At 39.2% G+C, this 23170-nt stretch overlaps 3 protein-coding genes across 3 annotated transcripts; 1 reads left to right on the top strand and 2 right to left on the bottom strand.

Moving 5' to 3' along the window:
• Positions 1-591: 591 nt before the first annotated feature.
• On the bottom strand, positions 592-11035 carry phf10 (PHD finger protein 10). Its single transcript, XM_054611669.1, has 12 exons — positions 10789-11035; positions 9386-9495; positions 8972-9102; positions 8593-8676; positions 8320-8444; positions 8056-8205; positions 7569-7678; positions 7229-7376; positions 6868-7020; positions 2862-2970; positions 1799-1987; positions 592-1656 (listed from the first exon to the last, which is right to left on the bottom strand). Exons 1-12 carry the CDS (start codon positions 10858-10860, stop codon positions 1559-1561), a joined length of 1479 nt encoding a protein of 492 aa, XP_054467644.1. The 5' UTR covers positions 10861-11035; the 3' UTR covers positions 592-1558.
• A 211-nt stretch (positions 11036-11246) lies between these two features.
• Positions 11247-17484, top strand: rab4a (RAB4a, member RAS oncogene family). Its single transcript, XM_054613737.1, is given in 9 exon segments — positions 11247-11366; positions 12311-12391; positions 12670-12784; positions 13284-13304; positions 13306-13359; positions 13463-13617; positions 13899-13994; positions 14274-14419; positions 15443-17484. Coding segments are annotated over 8 exon segments (654 nt in total). The 5' UTR covers positions 11247-11350; the 3' UTR covers positions 14390-14419; positions 15443-17484.
• An 11-nt stretch (positions 17485-17495) lies between these two features.
• On the bottom strand, positions 17496-22699 carry ccsapb (centriole, cilia and spindle-associated protein b). Its single transcript, XM_054613725.1, has 5 exons — positions 22632-22699; positions 21367-21733; positions 21191-21268; positions 20201-20421; positions 17496-20092 (listed from the first exon to the last, which is right to left on the bottom strand). Exons 2-5 carry the CDS (start codon positions 21725-21727, stop codon positions 19910-19912), a joined length of 843 nt encoding a protein of 280 aa, XP_054469700.1. The 5' UTR covers positions 21728-21733; positions 22632-22699; the 3' UTR covers positions 17496-19909.
• Between the last annotated feature and the right edge of the window lie 471 nt (positions 22700-23170).

Here is a 23170-nt window from a genome sequence, read left to right as displayed (position 1 = left end):
CTGGTGGTAGAGCAGGGGGTCACCACGGTGGGAGAGTGGGGACAGTGTCTTAAAAGGTTTTGTTTTGAAGATTTGTAAAAGAAAATCTCACTTTCACTATTTAGAATTAGGTAATTGTTTCTGTTGAAAAAAAAATTAGAATAGAAGATACATCAAGAACACATAGCAAATATATACACCAAGTGTGCACCATGTGCTAAATCCAGATTTGTAGTTTGCTAGACTGGATGAGTTTAGACTAAAATTACCTATAGAACATTTGATAAAATGTGTCTGTCATATTTATGCCAGTATGTGCACAAACACTGAATGAATCACTAAAACAGCATTAGCGGTCAAACATTTTTATAATTCAAATTTCCAAGGACCATTAAAGTCTCAGACACAGCAGCCCGTTCATCTTGTTGCCACAATGGTGGTCTATGTATAAGAGTCATTTTTTTTAAGAATAAAAATGACTCTAAATATTAAAGCTTTTTTAAAACTTTGGTATCAAAACTGGGATTCAGTTTAACATGGAACACAATAGATACGTGATTAATATGAGTATTTTCCAAGTAGCTTTTATTTAAAAAAAAAAAAAAACACACAACAAAAAACATAATTCAGTGACTATGACATTATTACCAAAAAATATGTCTTAAAACAAACCACTAACTGAGGGTTAATACAAAATATTAAAAAAGAACAGAAAACAAATATTTCAAGTTTACTGCAAAATATCAGTTATCTAATCATAGCTGATGGATATTGAATTCCAATGTATTTGCAGTGAGTGGTTACGTCTGTGTGTGTGAGACACTATCTTTCAGTAATCAAGACTGACAAATAAATACCTGCTGCAGCCATGAGGTCTACCACAGCCAGTGTCTATTACATGTCATTATGTAGAACCACAAGCACCACGTCATCATTTAAGACTTAGTTTAAATAAGGTTGCTCTTTACTGGCCTGCCTCATGAAATAAATGTTCATATGAAGTACCAGAAATACAAAGCCATACACATATGTTGTTTTGAAAGTAACTGACTTACATCAGTGAGCTATTGATTGTTTCAGTAGTACCGGATCAAAAGCACCATTTCTTTAACTGAAACAAATTCCCCACTGCAGAAATGTTGTAAAACGGAAACTACAAGATTAATCAGTTTAATAAAGTAGGAATGCACTGATGCTGTTAGTAGTTAGCAGATCACATGATTTGGTGCAGCACATTCGGATGGATTTGATTTACAGCTTGTCTGTTTACATTATTTATGTCTGATGTCAATGACTACCATCACAAAACAAGAGTTGCTATGCCACAATTAATGCTTAATCTGGATTATGTTGACCATGAACATTTGAGGTATCGCAAACATTATTCAAAGTTTGATTTGGAGATGGCAAGTAAATTCTGTGTTTCCTAACTGATTGTGATTCAAATTATAGGACTACCTAATGACGGTGATCTGATGTTTTTATTTTTAATGTATAGCATCTGCAAATGATTGACAAATACCACAATGTGCATTTTTGTAGAATTTGGTGAAGGTATTGTGGTTAATGATGCTGCTGATCATTTTTGAGCCGACTTGGACTTCTTGGGCGTTTTCGCTCCTCCCTTCTTCTTGGGTGTGGTGAAGTCTTTGTCGCAAACCTCACATACCCAAAGGCCTGGGGAGACAGAGAGAATATATTTAAATAGACAGATAAATGAGACAAACAAACATACAAACCCACATTACATTTTTGTTAAATTAATTATTAAAAACAGATAAGAACTAAGACAATGACTGTAATGGACCCGTCCACTCACCGGTAGGAATAGAGTCCATGCCCACGCAGAACGTGTGATACCCTCGGTCACATTTGTCACAGAACATCATCTCGTCCTCGTGGTGCGGCTGCTGACACACGGTGCACGTCTTACACTCCATACACTGCCAGCGGTACGTCTGGATCACTCCCACCAGCTCCTTGCTCATGTCCAAGCAGGACGGGTGGCCTGAAGTGTGCAGATACGGAGGCACACAAACACACATGAATAAATAAATACACAACGCATGTTTACAGACGTACGTAAAGAAAAAGTCAGACAAAAACACAAAAAATGACATGACAACAGTTTCTTCCACACTCATGTGAATACAGTCCTGTTGATTCAGAGAACGTAACTTATTGTAACATAAGCTTAGCAAGAATACTTAAACATATATACAGTCGGAAATACCCATTGATATTAATCAGAACTATCCAAAAACAAACTAAAAGCCATGTAGTCATATCTGCCTGTAAATATGTTTGACCCAGACTACAGATGAAGAACGTTACAGACATTCCTTTAAGACACTATGTCTTTATAAATGCTAAGTCAGTCTAAATCATTTGAAAAGTTAATTATATACACATTACTTTAAAACGGTATACTTTATACTGTAAATGTCCCCACTGCGGGACTAATAAAGGATTATCTTATCTTATCTTAAACTATACAGACTTTACTGTCTTAATGTAAACACTCAGTGTATACACCAGGCAGTTTAAACACTTGCCTGAAAGTATAAAACTTGTTTGTACACAATGAAATTAAGTTGACTGGTGGTACTATGAAAAACTCAACATTTCCTTTTGATTTATTAGTCAACGATAATCATTTCTATCATCCTTGAAATTACGGTACCACTCAGGTTAAAAAAAATAAGAGTCAAAGGGATAACAGATTTATAAACACTGCTTATGTTATAGTAGTTATTTTATTCTTGGGAGAATCGTTTATACAAAAACAATAAGACCTGTCATTAATAGTGAACAAATATTGCTGACATTGTGTATGAAAACAAACAGGGAACTGTCCTTTAAAATGAACGGTGTCAACTTACCGCTGTTATCACATTGGGAGCAGTGAATGAGCGCCTCTGGCCTGCCCCTCTTGTTGGCCTCTTTACCCTTCTGGCAAATGCCACATATAGCATTGGGAATGACCTTAGGCTGCAAGGGCAGAATAATGCTATAAAAAAACATTTGTATCCTGTAGTCATGGACAATACATGAGTTCAACAATTGTTAAATGCCTGCAGAAAAAAATGCAAAAGGAGCATCTTTATCTTGACTAACAAAGGCTGTTCTACATTTACGGGGACACTTCATGATTTATATGCTGACAACTTTACTTTATACACAAATTGCATCACATGGCATTAAAGCTGCTGTCCTACTAAGTTGATTATTTTAAATGTTTCCAACCAAGTTCTTTGTTGTTGTTTTTTAGAATTTGTGGCAAGGACCACCCCCAGGTTACTGGGCCTCAGAGCATAAACAGAAATCGCCAAAATAAACTGCAAAAGCGTAAAGTATCGGGGCATTAAAGTATATCTCAAGGTCCAAATACAAGAAAGGTGTTTAGTGTCTAACAGACCCTCTTGCATGCATTTGTCATCTGTAATCTACAGCAGATGTATTCTCACTGTAGTCAAGTGATGGTTTACTTAACAGCAGATTGAATTAAAGGATCTTGCAGTTGCTTTTTATAAAAAATTGCTTTCAGTATAACAGGGGTCTGAGCGGAAAGATAAGGAGGCTTGGGAACATTTTAATCAGGATGTCACAGAGATGAGGAAGAAACTTGTTACGCTTTTAAAAACATGAATTCCTCTTCAGGAAGCCACACAATTAAAACATGAAAGATTCAGCAAGATTTTTATATTTGGACTGCAACCGTCTAGTCTATTAGAGCATAAAGTATGTTTGTGTTAAGGTAAGTTTGTTTTACGGCAGTCCTTAGGACACAGTATTGTCACCAGAAATAACCAAATCTGTACTTTGAAATTAACTTGGCTTTCCAGTTACTCATGAAGTTAACAGTCCATTTCATTTTAAAGCCTCAAGATAGTGACATCCTTCATTTAAATGTCCCCTCACAGGAAGTTAGCAGGTTACACTAAACAGCCATTGGTACAAGACTATGGGTCAATAAAGGACATGGTTTGGAAATGATGAAAATTCAAGACTAGAAGCAAAGCAGAGAACTAAACTAATAGACAGACAGCAGCAGGAGAGGGAAATGGGGAAAAAGTAGAGCGGAACGCAGCACCTTGAGAGGATTTTCATACATGCTCACTATGCATATGCAAATATAAAGTCTCGTCAATATTTCTATTTCAACAGTTCATACCTTTGGCCTTTGGTGAAAGGATTGCCCCTATTGCTATTGTGAACTGACATTTAACAACTGTGCAAATGTATTTGTAGCCACATGAAATGCTCACATTACAAGCAGTGTCCAGACATCACGTCATTAAGTCCTACAAGTCTGCTTGATGTCGAAACATTTCTTCAGTGGAAACATCCACACAGAAAAATAGAACAGGGGCAGTTCATGAGGTTGAATCCCGCTTTATTCTAAATTAACTGAATTTGGTAAACACAAGAAATGCTTTATCTTATGCACATTCAAGAAGAAACTGTCAGATAACTCAATTTCAGGCGTGTTTTTAGCTAGTTCTTCTGCAGCCATAACTTTAAATATTACGTATAATTCAGACACAGAGGCGAACATATTGAGACACAATTAAGTGTGAACTTTATAGATCAGAAGATCAGATTGTTTAAACATCAGGTTTGTACTTTTATTGAGATTTCTGTAAAGTTAATAAGTAATAAAGGCAGTGCTAACCTGTTAGCTGTGCCTCAAAACTTCCCATATGCCTCGGCCAAATGCACATCTAATGAAAGTGGACTCTACTCTACCTTGCAACTCGTAGTGATAACAATGAACCTCATCAATATCATTCGCTCATTCAATATGTCCAACATATTAAATAACAAAATATTCTGAGCTCTTTCTAAGAATCAAGTCTCAGGGAAACTAAGAGCAATATCAAGGGAAACACTGTTAAAAAATAAAACTAATAATGATCAAATATAATCTGCTGCAGCTAATGTAATTAATATAATATTTTTCTTTGCAGCTGCATAACACATTGAACATAACATTTTGATCTCCAAAATGTCTCCTCTAAGTAAAAGTTACAGAGAGGCTTTCAGAGTGATCGATTTCCTAGAATCATTAACCTGAACAACATTAACGTGTTATGTTAATGGTGCAGTATATATTTAACATGTTAACATGCAACATGTATCACACTGACACATTCTGAACAAAATACTGCTGTAGAGGCAATTGGTATATCTAATTTCTTTCTTGTTCAGAAATAGTTTTTATTCATGAACCGTTGAAATACCACTCTAGTAATCATGAGGTCATCACTAACCACTGCACATACTGTAGATGGTAGCCAGAACAGAGCGAGGTAACGTTAATCAGCTAGCAAACTGCATCTCTTACTGAAAGTTTTGTGGTAACATGTGATGTCTTTAGACAGAACAGTAACCAGACATCGCCATTAACTGGAGTTTTCTTAACGGACAAAAATATCAAAACTCTACCACTTAAAAGAGACTGGTACATTTAAACTTTACAGGTATTTTACTTTAGCTGATTTCATCTCTAGGTCCTATTATGTTCATCACAGAAACAGTACAGGGACATTGTTTTACCGACTTATTCTAGTGAATTCTGGCTACCAACATGCCATGCCATGTCCGCAAGCTCAAAAGCATATGCAAAATTATCTGATGACTTCAAATTAAAGTTAAGTCAAACTTAAAACACACTGAAACTGGTAACAGACACTAGAAAAGGACCATGCCCACACCACAAAGCTGAGCTGAACTCAACTGGACCATCATACTCTCATTAATGGTAATATAAGTGCATATTTTAGGTATTTTCTTCTGCAAGGGTAAGGATTAGAAAAACGTGGGCCACTGAAATAATACTATTTTCCCCAACTATAGTCCTTTGAATATTTACATAAAATTCCGGGTATTCATTTAAAATGAATGCCAACAACGTGCCATGACTGGGTGTTAACGAAAGGTTTGCTGATGATGGGGGTCGTCCAGCAGAGTCAAAACCCAGACAGACATCATACAGACCACTTCTAGCTTAGCTCAGCTCAGCAACAGTGTGAACAAGGTCAGCATGTCCTCGTCTCTCAAAGATGACATTATGAGGACAGGAAAACCTCATGTCAAACAGCTGTTTGATACGTATTAACAGGTAAACATTACATCACATGGTGTATAAAGAAAGCATATTATTATACCTATACACACTTAAAATATTAGGGTTAAGTGCATTCTACACTTAAGATATAAATGTTAAAGTTCTCTAGTGTTAACATCAACTACTTTTTAAAAGCAACCACAAATTGAATGTGGTTTATATTTTCTATATCAGAGTAACAAGACTTTTCTTTAAAAAAAAAAGACAAAGGAAAACTAGCAGCCAAAACATCCACTTACTTGTCTAGGAAGTATCTCTTTTTTTTGACAAGTGAGGACAGACAAGAGGTATATTGAAGACATTCAAAAAGAAAAACTTTTAAAGTTCAAATTTGTCTTCGCTGAAAAAACAAAAAAGTGAAAGTGCAGTGAAAAAGAAACAAGTGTTCCTTTAAAATGTTCTTATTGCTCACAGTCTGGTACGAAGAGGGGAAAAAAAAGCCACCGGGCAATCATAAGAACAAAAACTGGAGACAGGACCCCCAAAGTGTGACTCTGTGTGTGCATTTGTGTGTGTGTGTGTGTGTGTGTGTGTGTGTGTGTGTGTGTGTGTGTGTGTGTGTGTGTGTGTGTGTGTGACCAGGTTGTCCCAGCTGAAAAGCTGACCAACGGTAGAAGCTGGAGAACAAAGTGAAGAAAGCTAGGGAGGGGTGGCGGGATGAATGGAGTAAGGGAGTGGTAGTAGTAGAAAGAGGAGGAGGGGGTAGAAAAGTGCTGCTGCTGTTGTTGGAGAAGAGTTCAGGTGCTTTTGTCCTCTACCTTGTACCCTGGGGTGGCTTTGTGGGAGGCAGAATGGCGCTGGCTGCCGTCTTTTCCCGGCGTGGACGTCCTGTCTTTGGCCTTGGACTTTTGGCCCACTTTCCCTCCTCCCTCTTGGCTCTCCACATCTGACGCGTTGCCTGAAGAACTGTCCTGTAGAGAAACAGAAGAGGTCCGAGTCAAGATTAGTAGAGGTAAATCATTCTGACTTGGGACCTAGAATCAATCATCATTATACAGTTGCTTGCATAAATGCATAACAGACCTCTACCATTAAGCATCTCCACCACTAATCAAAGAAGGATGTATGATCTGACACATCTGGGCTACTAAAGTAGTTGTACACAGCCGAATCTCTTACAGATGAGTTCTTGTTCTTTTTGTCACCCTTGCCATCCTCTGCGTCATCAGAGTCTGGTTCGGAGTCCAGCGCTGGGAGCTCTGGATCCAGTGGAGGCTCAAACAGAGCTGTGTTTAATGGCAGGTATCGCAGCTCGTTGGGAGAGTACCTGTCACGCACAACACAATGTTGCATCAGGGCAAAACATTCAGCACAGTAATATATAATACAGGCCGAGAGAGTTTCCAGCTTCACTCAGGAAAAAAAAGGAACAGAATGTTATCTTGAAAAAAAAAATGAAAAAAAAATGAAAAAAAAGGCAAATTGTGAGAAAAAACATTAGGCTTAGTGTGAGCTGTACCTTTTGTAGTAGTCTTGGAACTGTCCTGGTATGAGAGCTACAGGGTAAGGCCCCGTCTTTGTCAGATCTGGAGCCAGCACCTTGAACCTGCCCTGGGGCACCTGGATAATCTGAGTAAACACACAAAACATAAAAAAATCTGAAGTTACGCAAAGCCCTTTTCTGAATCCAGTTTGTGGTTTAACATTTTCACAGGTATAGAAATCACCTATACCAAAAAATGTTTTTGTTCAGGCAAATGGGGCAAATTCACAGGATGAAATTATAGCCGGGCTAGTCTTAATGTTGCTGTCCCTCCTTGTCATTTAAGCAGACATGTGGCTGTATTTCTTTGTTAAAATATGTCTATACCTTTTAGACCTACAACCCATCAAATCACAGCCTTTGATTCCTCAATTATGAGCACCCAAACAATTGACAACAACTTCTCTGAATTCCTGTATAATCTCAGTTCACAAAATGATCTGTTTTTCCAGGGTGGACTTACATGTGTCTGTAGGTCAAAGTAAGCTCTCCTCTCCTCCATACGCTCCCTGTTGAAGTTACTATTGAACTCTGCAGCTTTTTTAGCCGCCTTCTTAATGTACTCAGGAACCTTGCTGGCCTCCACCTTCTGAGGGTTCTGCTGCTGCATTTGCTACAAAAGACAACAGACAAGGATCGTAAGAGGTGTGTTCAGACATCTATGTGGATTATCATAAAATGAATTAGTGTAAAATAAAATGTCACAGTCTTCTTCTTGTAAACTTACAGAGTATTCTTTAGCTATTCTCTGTCGCTCTCTCTCCTGCAGTATGACAGAATACTCAGAGTGTTTGATGGGATACTCCTTTATCATCAGATCTATCACCTCGTCACTCCGCAGAGCTGTCAGACCTAAAAAGAAACAAAAGATACACTGACACACACACACACACACACGCTTGGACTGCATCAAGGTACTGTACTATTTGCCCTCTAAATGTTAAGAGAATGTAGTCAAACAATTATATCTGGTCTGAATGTGTTAGGTGTGGTTTCCTACCCAGAGTACACTGTGTTTCAGTAATGACGTTCTGTTCACGCAGGTAAAGCTTCTCTTTGTGAGACAAGTCTCTTCTCTCCATATCTACAGAGTGACAGAGAAACAACATCATTAGCCAATGGACAGTTTCATACTTCGTCTGGTCAGAACGTGAGTAAAAAGAGAGTCATTATCATTAGTATGACCGCAGTCAAACAACAACGCATCTACAACTAGTGAAGCTAATCTACTTTTTCTCAATGCCAGAAATAATATTTGTAAATGAACAAGTTTAGCAAATCAATATCTTCATAAAGTTTAATCAATCGTATTTTAAGAGTTAGAGTACCACTTTTAGATGGAGCACTGTAACTTTTTCAGATTTTTACTTCAGTCTTACCAGGGTACTTCCTCTTGAAGGACGTGACGCCCAGATACTCGCTGACCTGCTCCTGCAGCATGTAATACTCTCCCGTGTCATCTGAAGGCCACTTGTACTCTGTCAGGTTCTCTGCTGGGAAATATGTCGGACTGGAAGGCGGGTGGAGAGACAACAGGGGGTTGAGGGAAAAAAACGTTTTCAAAAGATCAGTCTTTGGCGGTATCTCTTTTTGGGCCTGGAGAATATGATATAGTGATAAAGTATGTTATAGGGGAACACATGAGACTGAAGATAGCTACAGTTACGTAAATCTGTTTTATCACATACATTAAACATCATAATTATATATGATAATAATGAAACCTTGTGAAGCCCTTAAGTTATTAAGCAATGCCAATTTATTGCTCCATGCCAAGTAACAAGCCAACCTACCCAAGGTCTTGACTGGAGGTGTCACAGCTCCGAGAGCTGTCTCCTGAACCCATTCTCCTTCTTTTGGGTGGCTGGCTGCCATCGTTGGACTCCTCTTCTATTACATCCTCCTACAGAGGAAAATGAAAACACAATTTTTGACTTACATATTCAACAATAGTATTATGTGATGTTGGCAAAATCCACAGAGCATGCCTGTGTTAACAAACTGGATTTTTATGTGATAGGTTGAGACCAAAGAAGTAAACAGTAACAGCATCAAAAACATTTATGCCCCGATATCTCTCACTGGAGTATTAATTTTGCTGCTCTTTAGGAGGCACTTTGGATTTAGCGAATTTGTGGTTTGACTTTTTTTTTTACAGCGGGTATAGAAATCCCTTTACCCCCCCCAAATAATGTTCAGAACAAATGGGGCAAGCTCACAGGGTTCTTATTAATAAAGCCAAGATAATCTTTACCTCCTTCTGATTTAATCAGAAACATGGCTATATTTCTTCATCAAAATCTGTTATAGTGTTTCTTAAACATCTTTTATCCTTTGAACCTACAGTTTACACAGGCAAAGGCCTTGATTCCTCAGTAAATAGCACCCAGACAATTGACAGCAATAAACTGTACAAATGACACACATTCTAGGCATCAGTTGAAGATTGTAAGAACTGGGACATTATTGGAATAGCTTCATCAATTCGCATGCAAAAACAATAGTGAGCCATATATGAAAGCCTTTGTATGTTAAACTCATAGACTGTATAGTAGAGGTTGAACTATATGTAATACACACACACGCATGCGCAAACAGTTTGACATCTTCAGACCTCAGCATCACTTCTCAGCCATCAAGGAAAATGACATCATTCCTAAAAACCAGTGTGCATTTTAATCCTAGATAGTTTAAGTATCTTAAATACTTGTAATACTTAAAAAACAACCTTAGTTTACATTAATGTGTTACATTTTGCAGATGTAGGTCTTGTCTTGCAGAATGACTATATGATTAGTATATATATATATATATCCAGCTACCCAGATGGAGCTATTCTTTAAGCACAAACAATGCATACTTCTGCGAAAAGGACAAAACTAATCCCTGATCATGCATGTGGAGGAGACCAGCTGGTGACAGTGAAGGCAACGTCAACGTCATCGCTGTCCAACTCTGACCGATAGTGTTTGACTTTGTGTGTCTCATGTTAGTGAACACGACACAGGACAGAACAAAAAAGCAACCACCCGGTTCACTCAGGACACACATGAAAACAAAAGGCTGAACGTCGCCATCGGTTTCCTCTGATGGACGCTGTGGTCTCTGGTAGCAGCTAGCGGAGCCGCACAGCGCGCACTGATCCGAGCTCAGTGTTACCGAGCTGCTGCTGCTGCTGGAGGGATACCAACGTTACCTTCACGGACTGGGCTCCAGGAGTAGTGGGGTTGCTGTCACAGGGCGGTCTGACGGGAAGCACAGCAGCCATATTCACCTAAATAAAGCCCGCAGCTAGGCTAGCCCACTAGCCTCTTCTGCTTCTTCTTCGTCTTCTTCTTTAGGGGTTGTGTTGGTCGTTGGTTAGGCACATCCGCCCCCTGCTGGCTGGAGGGAAGGTTGGGCCGGGACTACTTTATCTCCACATTTTAATCTGGATTTATTTTTCAACCCTAAACACAATAATTAAAAACTAATTAAAAGTATATGTTTATCACAAACTTTCTACGAGAGTGAATGGTATTGAAATATGTATGTTAGATGTTTAATAAACAGCCCCACCCTGCGGCCGTCCTGTGACACTACCACTGCTCGGCTTTTATTTTGAAAAAACAAACCACCTACGGGAAGTCGGAGGGGAAAATCAGCTGTTCGCGGAAATCACCAGCGGGACTATTTGCTTTAACTTAGCGGGCTAACCATCTTGTCAACTACTATTTCACATTTCCTCCCTATTTTACTGTCAAAACTCCGCACTGGTGATGTCGGAGTCCTACGGTAAGGAGGCTGCTTTGACAGGCGGCCGCCGTGAACGCATCACCGCGGAGCCGCAGCGATGGGATGAGGGCAGGTGTGCCGAGAGAGAGGCTTCTCCTCCCCGTAAACAGATAGCGGACAGGCTAACGGAGGGCTGCCGGCCTTAAGAAATGCGATGTCAGCTAAAGTAACACCATAGAGGTTATACAGTAGACCTCACTCTGGCTGTGTGGATCAAAATGTGTCGTTGTTGAAATGTTGTGAATCCTCTCAGAGGGTCAGCTGACACCAGGGGGAAAGGGCTGAGGAGGATGGAGCTGGTGTGAAGACCAGACTGAGTTGTGTGTTATGTGTACAAGAGATGTAGGGGGATACCTATCCAGGTGATATATTGGTGTCATAGATTCAACATTTTACATTAAGATGATCAGGATTTTGAAGTGGAGCCACTACTACTGTACACAGTCCCACCTCCATCCTTATATGTAGAGAACAGCTGTGTATAATTGTGCACCAAACAGCTGTATTCTGTTCTTGTGTGTTTTAGGATGGTGTTTGTGTGTATTTTTTTTTTTATATCAATATTTTGTTATAAAATGAAATGACGATTGTTTGCTGCTATTTGTAATTTAACACAAACACACAAAGTTAAATATAATTATTTAATAATTGTGACCAATATATGTACTGAGCACAACATTTTTACTGTTAAAAATAAGCTATATATTGTTGACACTGTTTTTCCATTATCACAAACATAATTTTGACATTTCTGTACTGCAATTTCTTAATACATATTAGATGACATATATAAGTTGATATCAATAAAATCGGAAAAGATAATATTGTCCAATAATAACGGCACAGCTCTGGCTCTTAAGTATGACAATCATGATAGCTGCTCCAAAACAAACAAGTCTTGTGTTGGATGTATACATAATCATTTCCGTGTTTTCTCACCTCAGATTTCCTGTTTAAATTCCTGGTGATTGGGAACGCTGGAACGGGTAAATCCTGTTTGCTGCACCAGTTCATAGAGAAGAGATGTAAGTCGGAAAGATACAACATACCGTTCATTATTTACTGTTCACAGACCGTTGCTCTGACCTCTAATGTAAGCGCAGTACTGCAGTGTATAGTAATCAACACATGAACATGTGAAAGTCAGATTATCTTGGTTGGTTAGAGAAAACAGTATCTCTAGAAATGTGTTAAGTGCAGTTAATAATCAGTGCCTTGTGCGTTTTCCTCAATGAAAAGATACACTGTGGGTCATCAATATGTATCGCATCTAATAATAAACCCATTTTATTTGTTTTTCCAGTTAAGGATGAATCCAACCACACAATTGGCGTGGAGTTTGGCTCTAAGATCATCAATGTGGTCAACAAAATGGTCAAACTGCAGATTTGGGACACCGCAGGACAAGAAAGGTTCAGGTAGGGAAAAATACACGCAAACATAACTTTCAATGGTCAAAAGCAAATGTTACCCTTTACCCTCTCTCTCAACAAAGGTCAGACCCTGTGCACATACTTCATTTCTATTCAACCACATGCATACTGTTATAATCTAATGTACCACACTTGATAACTTTAGTGGAAGACAGAGGTAACAGATACATGTTTCAGACACTTAACCTTTTGACTTGTCAAACACAGGTGTAAGTTATCACATTAATGTCATGTAGTTATACCTGTGCTCTTTCTGACGTGACAAGCCAAAATGTCTGCTTTGAAAAAGGGTATAACATATAGTTGTTTGTGCTTCCAAAGTAAACTGATAGAAATGTTTGGGAACCACTGATGTCCCTCAGGCCTCCTGGCCCTCATGTACATTTCCATAATATATCTGACCACATGCTCACATTGACTAAGAGTCTGTGTGTGTGTGTGTGTGTGTGTGTGTGTGTGTGTGTTGTGTGTTTGTGTTTGTCAGGTCTGTGACCAGGAGTTACTACCAGGAGTTACTACAGAGGAGCAGCAGGAGCTCTGCTGGTCTATGATATCACAAGGTAAATCCGCCCAGCCAATCACAGAACATGATTTCAGATCACCTCTGTGTCAGTTCCCCCGCTCCTTTCTAAAATGTAACCCTTCTGCCTCCGTCCGCTGCAGTCGTGAGACCTACAACGCTCTGACCACATGGCTGAGTGATGCCAGGATGCTGGCCAGTCAGAACATCGTCATCATCCTGTGTGGAAACAAGAAGGACCTGGACGCAGACCGAGAGGTCACGTTCCTGGAGGCTTCCCGCTTCGCTCAGGAGAACGGTATGCTCAACACTTTGTGATATAGGGATGCTTTGATGGATTCTCTCAAAACCTCTAATAACAGCTGGGGGACTTGTTACCCTCAGTAGAAGGGTGCTCCAGTTGTTGACCTATTATTGTTATCGGAAGGATATTTTTGGCATGTAATCAGGATCTCAATTTTTTCTGAACTTGTTGCAGTTTACTTTGGTTCTGTAAATAACTAAGCTGCTAAAAGTACATGTATCTTTAAGACTTCAAAGTACTGAACTGCCATGTGTGCGTTTGTGTGTGTGCTTCAGAGCTAATGTTCCTGGAGACCAGCGCTCTAACAGGAGAGAACGTTGAAGAGGCCTTTGTCCAGTGCGCTCGGAAAATCCTCAACAAGATAGAGTCAGGTAGGAACGGCGATCCTCACCTATAACCATAACCCCCGACTCTAAATCCCCTCTTATCCTGACAGGATCAACAAGACTGGCTTAGGTATGACTCCAGACGACGCACTGTAGCAGTCTTCATAGAGGATTTTTAGAGTTAAAGCCTAAACAACTTAATTATTTATTTAAAAAATATATTTTCCAAAAATAAAAGCCACCTTTTCAGAGTCGGTTGAGATCGCAACATGAAGCCCAATCTCTCACGTCTCTGTCCTCACTCATCTTGTCTCTGATTTTCAGGGGAGCTGGATCCAGAGAGGATGGGTTCAGGTATCCAGTACGGCGACGCTGCGTTACGACAGCTTCGTTCTCCTCGCCGTGCTCAGCCTCAGGGCACCCAGGAGTGTGGCTGCTAGTGGACGCGCCCAGTAACGCACACAGACAAGGTGTGTTTGGACTGTGTGTGCATTAAGTAAGATGATGATATTAATTCAGTTTTATGCCACAGAATATGGTTCTTCTTTAAGCGTGGCGGAGCTTATGAGCTGCCTGAAGCGACTTAACATTCTGCTCATTGCTCTCAGCGCTGTGCATCTGCTGAACGCAGCCACTCCTTGTCTGCTGCCACTCGTCTTCAGATTTACCCCGATATGAATACAAATTCAGATTGGAGGGATTCTTTTATTTTCTAAGAGCATTTTTCGTTTAGTCAAAAACATATTTATTTTGCTGCATCTTCAAACTTGGTCCAAACTTCAATAAATGTGAGAGGAAGCATCTTTCAGATGCCCTTATTACAGTTATTCTGGAATATTTACATGTTGGTAATCATTCTCTAGTCACTTAAAGGATGAGGCTGTACATATTCTATATTATGTTTTTGTCAACTTAGCTCATGAATAGACCAATAATAACAGAGCATTTGTATTCACCGGCTTGTCTGTCTCTAAACCCCATGTCCATGCGTTGTTATTGAAGACTTAAATCTTCAGAAAGACTGAATAATTTCCTAAAACAGCTGGCCACTGTAGTTTTTAGGAAACATTACTCAAACCAGAGTTAAAAGGGTATATTTGGGGGACTATTTTCAGCAGCTACAGCAAATTACAGTGCACATGTCCATCATTATGAAGTGTCAGCCAGTGCAATGCTCACTGATATGCTTTAATTGTTTTTGGACCACGATGTAAGTACACAGAAGAGATCAATAGGCGATATCAGGCTTTGGCTACACCTGTCATACTTGTTAGTTGGATCAATTCATTGTTAGTTCTGGCTTTTTATTTTCGTTGACTTAATTTACATGATATTGGGTCAGCGGGCCTTTTGCTTGCAAACAGGAAGTTGGTCATATCTCTGCAATTCGGTCGATAAGTCAAAATTGTTGATACACCTTTTGTTCACTTCCCAAACATGGCTGCTTGCGGCTATGTGATTAAGGTTATGTCTCTCTTTGTGTGTGTGATCAGTGTGTTTCTGACGGGCTTTTGAAGACCAGAAGAAGAACAGCTACGGGGGACCCAGGGTTCAGGTTGCTGTGATGGTGACTCCTCTCTGACCTTTGACCTTTCACACCAATCTTCAGACCCTTCAGAACCTTTGTTGTCATGGCTGCACCTCCCAGCCCCCCTCAGAACTCTTAGCATCTCCAAGGTAACCACAGACAGCCCACCCTTCCACATTCTGCTCCACTATTGGACCAGTGCTTTCCCAGTCCTCCCATTAGGATGTTCATTACTGACATGTATGTAACTTCTCTCTCTCTATCTCTCTCTCACCTTTCTTTTAATCTGCCCTCACACCTGCTATCTTCCCAGCTCAGTACATCTTAGTTTTCCCCCCATAACTATTCCCATCTATCTTCCATCTGGAATACTTAAAAGACCAGTGTGTAAGAATAAGGAAAATCTATTGGCTAAAAAAAAATATATATATTTACATTTTTGTCGTTTACAAGTCCTTTTCATCATTTGGTTGCAATCTGCAACCTTAAATCTAGATGCCACTTAATCCTACACACTGGCCCTTTTTAAGGAAAAAGTAAAGAAAAATTGTAATTTATTTTCTTTTGCGTTAAAGTTAAACAAACAAGAAATAACGTGTAAGATTAGAAAGCTTTTAAGGTGTTGGTAGGTGGATTTTTAAATTTTGGATCCTGGTCCCCTTCTTTGCCTCCTGGCCCCAGATTAATACTTCATACATAGACATGAGGTATCCATTTTCTCTCATAACTCTTTACATGAAAACAAATTGTTCACTATTTCTTTAACCACATGCATATCTTAAACCCTCCCCTACTATGGAACTGCCCTTTGCTACCCACCTGTTCTGATTGTCTGTTAACTACCTGTTTTAAACACACTACAAACAGTCTGCTGATTACATTTTGCACTCCCTGTATCCCTTCTTAAACACTAACACTCCCAGTAAAGTGTCTCTCTGGATCTCTTCCGTTTCCCTGCAGCATCTTGATCACTGTACAGTGTTTTCTGTATATAGAGACTGACGCATGTTTTCTCAAACAGAATATCAGAGTATTTCATTATGAAGAGATATTATATGTATATTAAAGTAGATATCATATCCAGCATCTGTTTTATGCTCAACTGTATTAATATCATGATAAGCCACAATACACTGGCAACAAGCAGTATAGATGGTAGTACTGTTTGCAGCAATTATGTTTATTTGTAAATGAAACAAACTGATGTGGATGACATTATGGATTTACATGTTTATGTGAGAAAATGCTGGTTTATCATTGTCAAGCTCATAGATGGTAAAAAAGAAAAACTGAAATATTATGAGTGATGGTTAATTTAAATCATTTGGAGTGTGAAAGTCATATGTCATCTTTTAATTTACAGTGGCATGTTCAGCATTTATCACTCAGTTAAATGACTAGTGTGACAGTGAAACTCACTCCTTTATCCAAAAGATTCCAATAGTGACTGATCCCTCTCATTTATTAATGATGCCTGTTTACATGAATGCCTCACTGACTGCTGCCAGATCTGGGGTAACACTAACTGAATGCATTTCAATTTTTAGCAATGTATGAAACTATCTGATGTGTGTTTTGATTTTTATTTGTCTCCAAAGATACTTTATGTTCTGTTCGGCCACATGAAGCTGTCGACACAAAACAATTCAACTGGGGAATTTTTTGAAGAATTAGATTTAGGTGTGTTTTGCATTGGTGTATTCAAGCATAACATCCCATTTATATTTTTAATATTTATAACATTTTAGACCCTTGACAATTAAGCATTAAACGTTTGAATCAAGCACACTTCAAACGATAGAAATAGTTAGTATTAGAATTCATCTGATAGTGGCTTTGGCTGCTCCACGTCAGGTCGCCGTGTTTATGATATCAAGTCCTTTGTCTATTTATGTTCGTCTGTTTTTCTCTTGTCATTATGAATATCATGGATTTTTAATTTATTGTGTATGATGAAAGCATATGTTTTGAAAATAAAAAGTACAACAAATATGTCTTTGAAAAGCAGTTTTTGTTGGTTTAATCCAAGTTTTTGGAGATGGTCCATTGCATTATTGATGTTATTCTTTAGAGTAAACTTTAGAGTTTCCTAAAGTTTTCTGAATATGTGCAATTTTGTAGAGATGAACAGATGCAAAAAAGTGATAGACCATTTAACTTGAACAGTCTTGCCTCTTAACCAAATAACATATGTACACAGTCAGTTTAAAGCCTAACATTTAAACATAAAAAAGTATCATGCCATTTAACAGTATTTTGTAATTGTTACCGCCCTTATGTCATCAATCAAATATAAGAGGAACAGCAGAAGCTTTTTCACTAAAACAAGACTCTACACTGGAGTTTGTTAAGAGGTGAAACATAAGTACTTCTGGTGCCTTATTGATCAAAAACTAGGATGTAGGATGATCATATGTGATGACTATGTCCTCTTTTAAAGGAATATTTAGGTGTGATGGATCTCTGCTATACATTAGCAAGAAAACCTAGAAATTAATTTGACATTTAAGATGGTTAATTCAATATTGAGAGGATCTTAACTTTAAAGTTTGGTGTCAGTACCTAATTTTCACTACATCTAAAAAAATAACTGGCTTGAATGCAATTATTCAAAGTATCATATTATTGCACAAGATTTCACATATAGATCTTTGTCTGAGCTATATTCCAGTTTAACCTAAAAACACCGATAAACTAAAGTAAGTTAATACTTAACAAACAACCAAGAGATTAACCATCCTTTTCTGCACAATATTCACATCAATAACATCAATACTTATAGTTGTGCAAAGGAGAAAAAGGTATGTTCTCTAGTGTTTATGGCACAGCGCTAATGTTATCATGATTACTGACACAAGCAACAAACAGAAGGTTTGATCAAATCCTGATTCTCATGGATTTGATGATGAAAAGACCAGATCCATGACACAAAGGATTAAAAGACAAATTTTGTTTTTCTTATGCAAGTACAAATTCAATTGTCTGACTTTAGAAACATACGAACAAATACAACAGAGATTCACATGATGAACAAACAACATGAATAGCCTTATAGGTAGCACTGAATTCTCTATCTACAATAATTACTACACATTATTTCAAAAGGTGACTAATTATCAAAGTGCTGTGTCGCTCCTGCTTTTGAGCATATGCTGCTTTCAACAGCAAGCAGTAAATCAGCAATATGTACTCTGTGTTCTGACGGTCATTTAGGCCTCAGCTTAATGTCCATCGTTGCTATGGCTCACCTTTTGGTTCTAAAGCATATTCACAAACAGTAATGATAAAGATATTTGGCCTCAACAATTGATTGTTATGCTTAGTAGGAACCTGAATTAGCTGTATGACATTATTAATATGACATTTTTTGTGGTAGAAAGAGTCACATGACAAGTCAGTGTGTAACAGAAACTCTGCAATATCAATAGTAACACAGAAAGACCTTGTTCAGTCATCCAATGGCTTTGGAAGTCAAACACGTATTTTCACACTGCAAAAGCGCCAGGTCGGTCGAAGTAGAGAACTAACACAAATGTTGTTATGAAACTATTTAAAGTCAATAACACTCTCCGTTCATTCGAGCCCTGCAGTGACAATCGCCTGTCACAATCACGTAAGTGGCTTGTGAGAACACACAACTGTGATTTTACACAGAGTTTGAGTTTGACGGAGTGTGATTCACTTTTAATCTGCAACCAAATCAGTTAATATTGATCAATAAACTGTTACACAAACCATTAAATCTACAATACCCACGTCACAGCTATAAGTTGTTAAACTCTTTAACAGACACATTTCTGTAAGTGTGTTTGGTTTTGACTATATGTATATGTACATTCTTCATGTTTGTGTTCTCACATTAGATCTCAGAAGAGTTTTTAAGAACGTGGCTGAATCTATTCAGACATGCTGCCATGTGCCTTCATTACTCCTGTGTTAGTCCACTGTGGTTTGATATCCCTGAATAAAAGACATGGACATGTTTTGTACAGCCTCTGTTTAAAAGGACTGCATCAAAGTATGGCTGTTAAAAGCATTTTAGACCCTTCATTCCAATCAAAATATCTGTTTACGGCAGACGAATACATTAATTTTACTTAAACTTTCATATCAGCTCTTACAACAGTCTCTTATACCCTGTAGAATGGATCTTGTTGTATATACATATTAAAATTGGTTCATGTAAAAACACGATAGTACACATCTGGGGGAATAAGCCACACAGTGAATTTCAAAGTTTTGTCAGTTTACATCCTGAACGTGAGTGTGATACACATTTTGGAGCCTTTGTATGAATCAAACCCGATGCTCTTTTCTACAGCTATGGGTTTTTTAAACTTTAAGGATGATAGGCAATGATGGCTTTAATTTAGTATGTTTGTCTGGAATCTTCCGGATGTAAGTATTTTGAGTGTGTGTATATGTGTGTGTCCTATCGTGAGCGAGCAGAGAAGCAGCGCATGTACTCGGTGATCCAGGGATTGAATTCCGGTTGAACCAACTTGCTGGCCTTGTGCAGATCGGCAGACTTGGCTCTCCTGCGTTCAGTCCTCTGGGTCTGCATCTGACGATCCACCTCCCGCCTCATCTTAGCACGAAGAGCCGACTCATGGATCTACCGGGAAAAATAAAACGTCATGATGAACTTTAATCTGTCATACTGACACTTGTGCTCAGTCACAACACAGCTTGTCACGTGTAGATCCACAGAAAGAAGGATTACCTCAGTGGTCGAAGCTGCAGGGCCAACATTGTGTGTCTTCCTGCTTGCCATGTCTGCATCCTTCTCTCCTGAACCGTACAGAGCAAAAGGATGTCTGCCGTCCGTACTGTCGTCCCTGGGCTGCTCTGTTGGTGCAGGCCTGACCCGCTGGGAGCGCCATGGTTGCTTTGAGGATTTGGAGGGTTTACTCTGCCTTGGTCTGGTTCCTCCAGTGTCTCTCTCTACAAACAGAAAAGACAAACAGGTTAAAGCAGCACAAAAAAAACATGATTAAACTGGTGAAATAAAATGTACATATAGTAAATTATTTGGAGAAAGACCATCTGCAAGAAACTAAGCAATGCAGGGATATATTTTCTGTCAAGATTTATGAATGAATACTGAGGCTGTCCTGGATCTGCTTACCCAATTTGATAAATTGTATGTTACTTGTTTAACAATGTGATGTTATTATTAATAATAGCAACATTTTGCGACATCTTAATATAATAAGGGAGCATTTGGTGAAACTTCCATGACCTTTCATGTTTGTAATAAATCCCAAGAATGGAGTTTGTTTATTTTGATCAGCTGTCACAACCATCCTGATCCCAGGCACTAGGTGTCCCTGTTGTTGTGTTTATCCTGGTTGTCTGTTGCAGGAGCTGAATTGAAGGTTGTCTATATTTGACATGTCATTTTGGTTTTTTTGTAATAGCTGTGTCCCTAAAAAGCTTATAAATCATTGATGAAATATTAACCTTATATTAGGACCTACCCAGTCTAAATACCTGTAAAGCCACGAACCTGTAGCTTGAAATTAGATTTAGCTTTAGTCATTTATCTCTACAATGTTTTTACTTTTTATCTCCACATGGGGTAAATTGGCTCTCTGTCAACACCCTACTTCTCATCACATCTATGTTTTCCTAATTCTGACTAAAACTCAGGACTTATGTTTATTTACACTGACACACTCATTATGGACAGTGCTTTTATACTTTGAATTACCTCCGTCTTGACTGGGAGTCTGCTCCTCTCTCTCCTCCTCTGGTCCTTCTGTCTCTCTGGCACCTTTAATCTGTGAGCCTGAGACGAGTAAATGCCACATGTAACAGAAGAGTAGCTCGTAACATACCAATATGATGTACAGTCATTAAATCACATGTATAACAGCTCGTTATTACCATGCCCTGCAGACACATCCTCCTCCCTCTGAAGGGGGAACCTGGGTACAGTCCCGGTGGCTCTGCTCAGCTGCTCCTGCTGTCTGTCCATCCTCGCCCCCTCACACTCCTCCAGCTCCACCTCCGTCCTCTCTCTGCCGGTCTCGGGCCGAACCTGGTTCTTACTGGGGGGTGGAGGACTTCTTCCCCCGGAGTCTGAGTCACTGTCGGTGCCGCTCCAGAACCAGGGGTTGTGTGTGTGCTCCAGCAGTCTGCGGGTCAGCCTGTACTTCAGCATCTCCTCATAACACTTAGCGTAGGTCTCCCATTTGGGGTCTTTGAATTTCTTCATGTACTCCGAGCGGATCCTCTTGGTCACCATGTTGATCTGAAATCCATCAAAGCTTTTAAACTCTAATATTTCATGAAATACTAACTGCTCTATGAGGTGTGTAATGTTATCAACACTGTGTTATACGTCTAAACAAAGCATTCCCACATATCAGTCACTATGTTTCCCTCCTCCACAGCTCCTTTAGGGCTGGTGCCCCGCCAGACATTTAAACCCTGATGTTTAGACCGTTAAAACCAATGGCAGAGCAGCTGGAGGCTTCCCCGGCTACAAAACCCGCCTACTTCCTCTTATATCGGAGGTTTGCTGGCCTCGCTGGGCCCCTGGGGGTCTGACATACAGTCTAGTTTTAAATAAATGACTCATTTGGACGTGTGTTGTGTAAACCCAATCAACGTTTCACTGCTAAAAGTGGCTGAAAGTTTGAACTTCCGTTAAAAACGTTAACAGCAGAAGTTCTTGAAAGTGATGACGTAGGACCCACCTCGTCCTCTGATTGGCTGCAGCGATGTAAACGACCGTTGAATATTCCACATATAAAGAACAGCTCCGCCGTAAACTCCGTACGAACACACTTCAGACGTCACAGCCGGTTGTGCTACAAATCACCACTACTGTCGCATACATGTTGTATCCAAAGCGTTTAAAAAATAAAAATAACATTAAATCGTCGTCATGGATTGTATCATATCGACTATAACATATTATATTGGTTAAACAGTTCCCCGTTGCTGCACGTTATGCTCATCATCATAACAGAGGTGTCCGTGTTCATTATAGATAGAGTTATGTGCACCAATAATCGCATGTTTTAGTGTCAAAACGTAATATATCCCTGATAATCCCCCCCTCTCTCCTCTATAATAGTGCATGGCTTGACAGCAGACATTCAGGGCTGTAAGAGTCTAAATGTGTGTACAGTAAATATACTTACACTAGGCTCGGGTTTCACGGGAGCAGCAGCGGAACAGATGGCGGCCACGGCGGCGCTGCTTTAATCTGCGTCTCTTAGCTCCGCCCGCCAGAGGACGTCTTTAAAAAGCCAAACACACCCGCAACAGGTGGCGCAGGACCGGGATGTGAGGAATGCGGTCAGAGAGGTTATGGACGATCTCACTGATAATGATTTATATCATGGTGAAATATGATGCAAAGAGAATTATTTGTATTAAGACACAATCATAAAATAAAAGTAATTGATTGACTTGCTGCTTGTTAAATTACAGCTACACGGTGCTTTACTTTGAAAATAAGCTTAATATTCATGTCAGCACTTAAATGTGTCGTTTTTTATAGTCGAGAGGTCAGATAACATAAATACTATTTATAATGGGTGTCCTAGGCTTGATGATAGGTTAATATAAATGATCGCCCAATATACTCCATTGTGCTTTAAGCCCACACCCAGTTAACCTGGAGAGCTGTCTCTGCATATAAGGTATGGCTGCGGGCCTGGGCCTGCCTAAAGATGGT

The sequence above is a fragment of the Anoplopoma fimbria genome, chromosome 2, assembly GCF_027596085.1.
Source record: "Anoplopoma fimbria isolate UVic2021 breed Golden Eagle Sablefish chromosome 2, Afim_UVic_2022, whole genome shotgun sequence".
Lineage (NCBI taxonomy): Eukaryota > Metazoa > Chordata > Actinopteri > Perciformes > Anoplopomatidae > Anoplopoma > Anoplopoma fimbria.
This window is presented reverse-complemented; position numbering and strand designations above follow the sequence as displayed.

Coding starts and splice junctions, on each gene's coding strand:
- phf10 (XM_054611669.1), bottom strand. CDS start 10,860: ATGGCTGCTGTGCTTCCCGTCAGACCGCCCTGTGACAGCAACCCCACT. Junction 8,677..8,971: donor CTTCAAGAGGAAGTACCCTG/GTAAGACTGAAG, acceptor GTCACTCTGTAG/ATATGGAGAGAAGAGACTTG. Junction 1,657..1,798: donor CATGGACTCTATTCCTACCG/GTGAGTGGACGG, acceptor CTGTCTCCCCAG/GCCTTTGGGTATGTGAGGTT.
- ccsapb (XM_054613725.1), bottom strand. CDS start 21,727: ATGGTGACCAAGAGGATCCGCTCGGAGTACATGAAGAAATTCAAAGAC. Junction 20,422..21,190: donor GACTCCCAGTCAAGACGGAG/GTAATTCAAAGT, acceptor TTCTGTTTGTAG/AGAGAGACACTGGAGGAACC. Junction 20,093..20,200: donor CTGCAGCTTCGACCACTGAG/GTAATCCTTCTT, acceptor TTTTCCCGGTAG/ATCCATGAGTCGGCTCTTCG.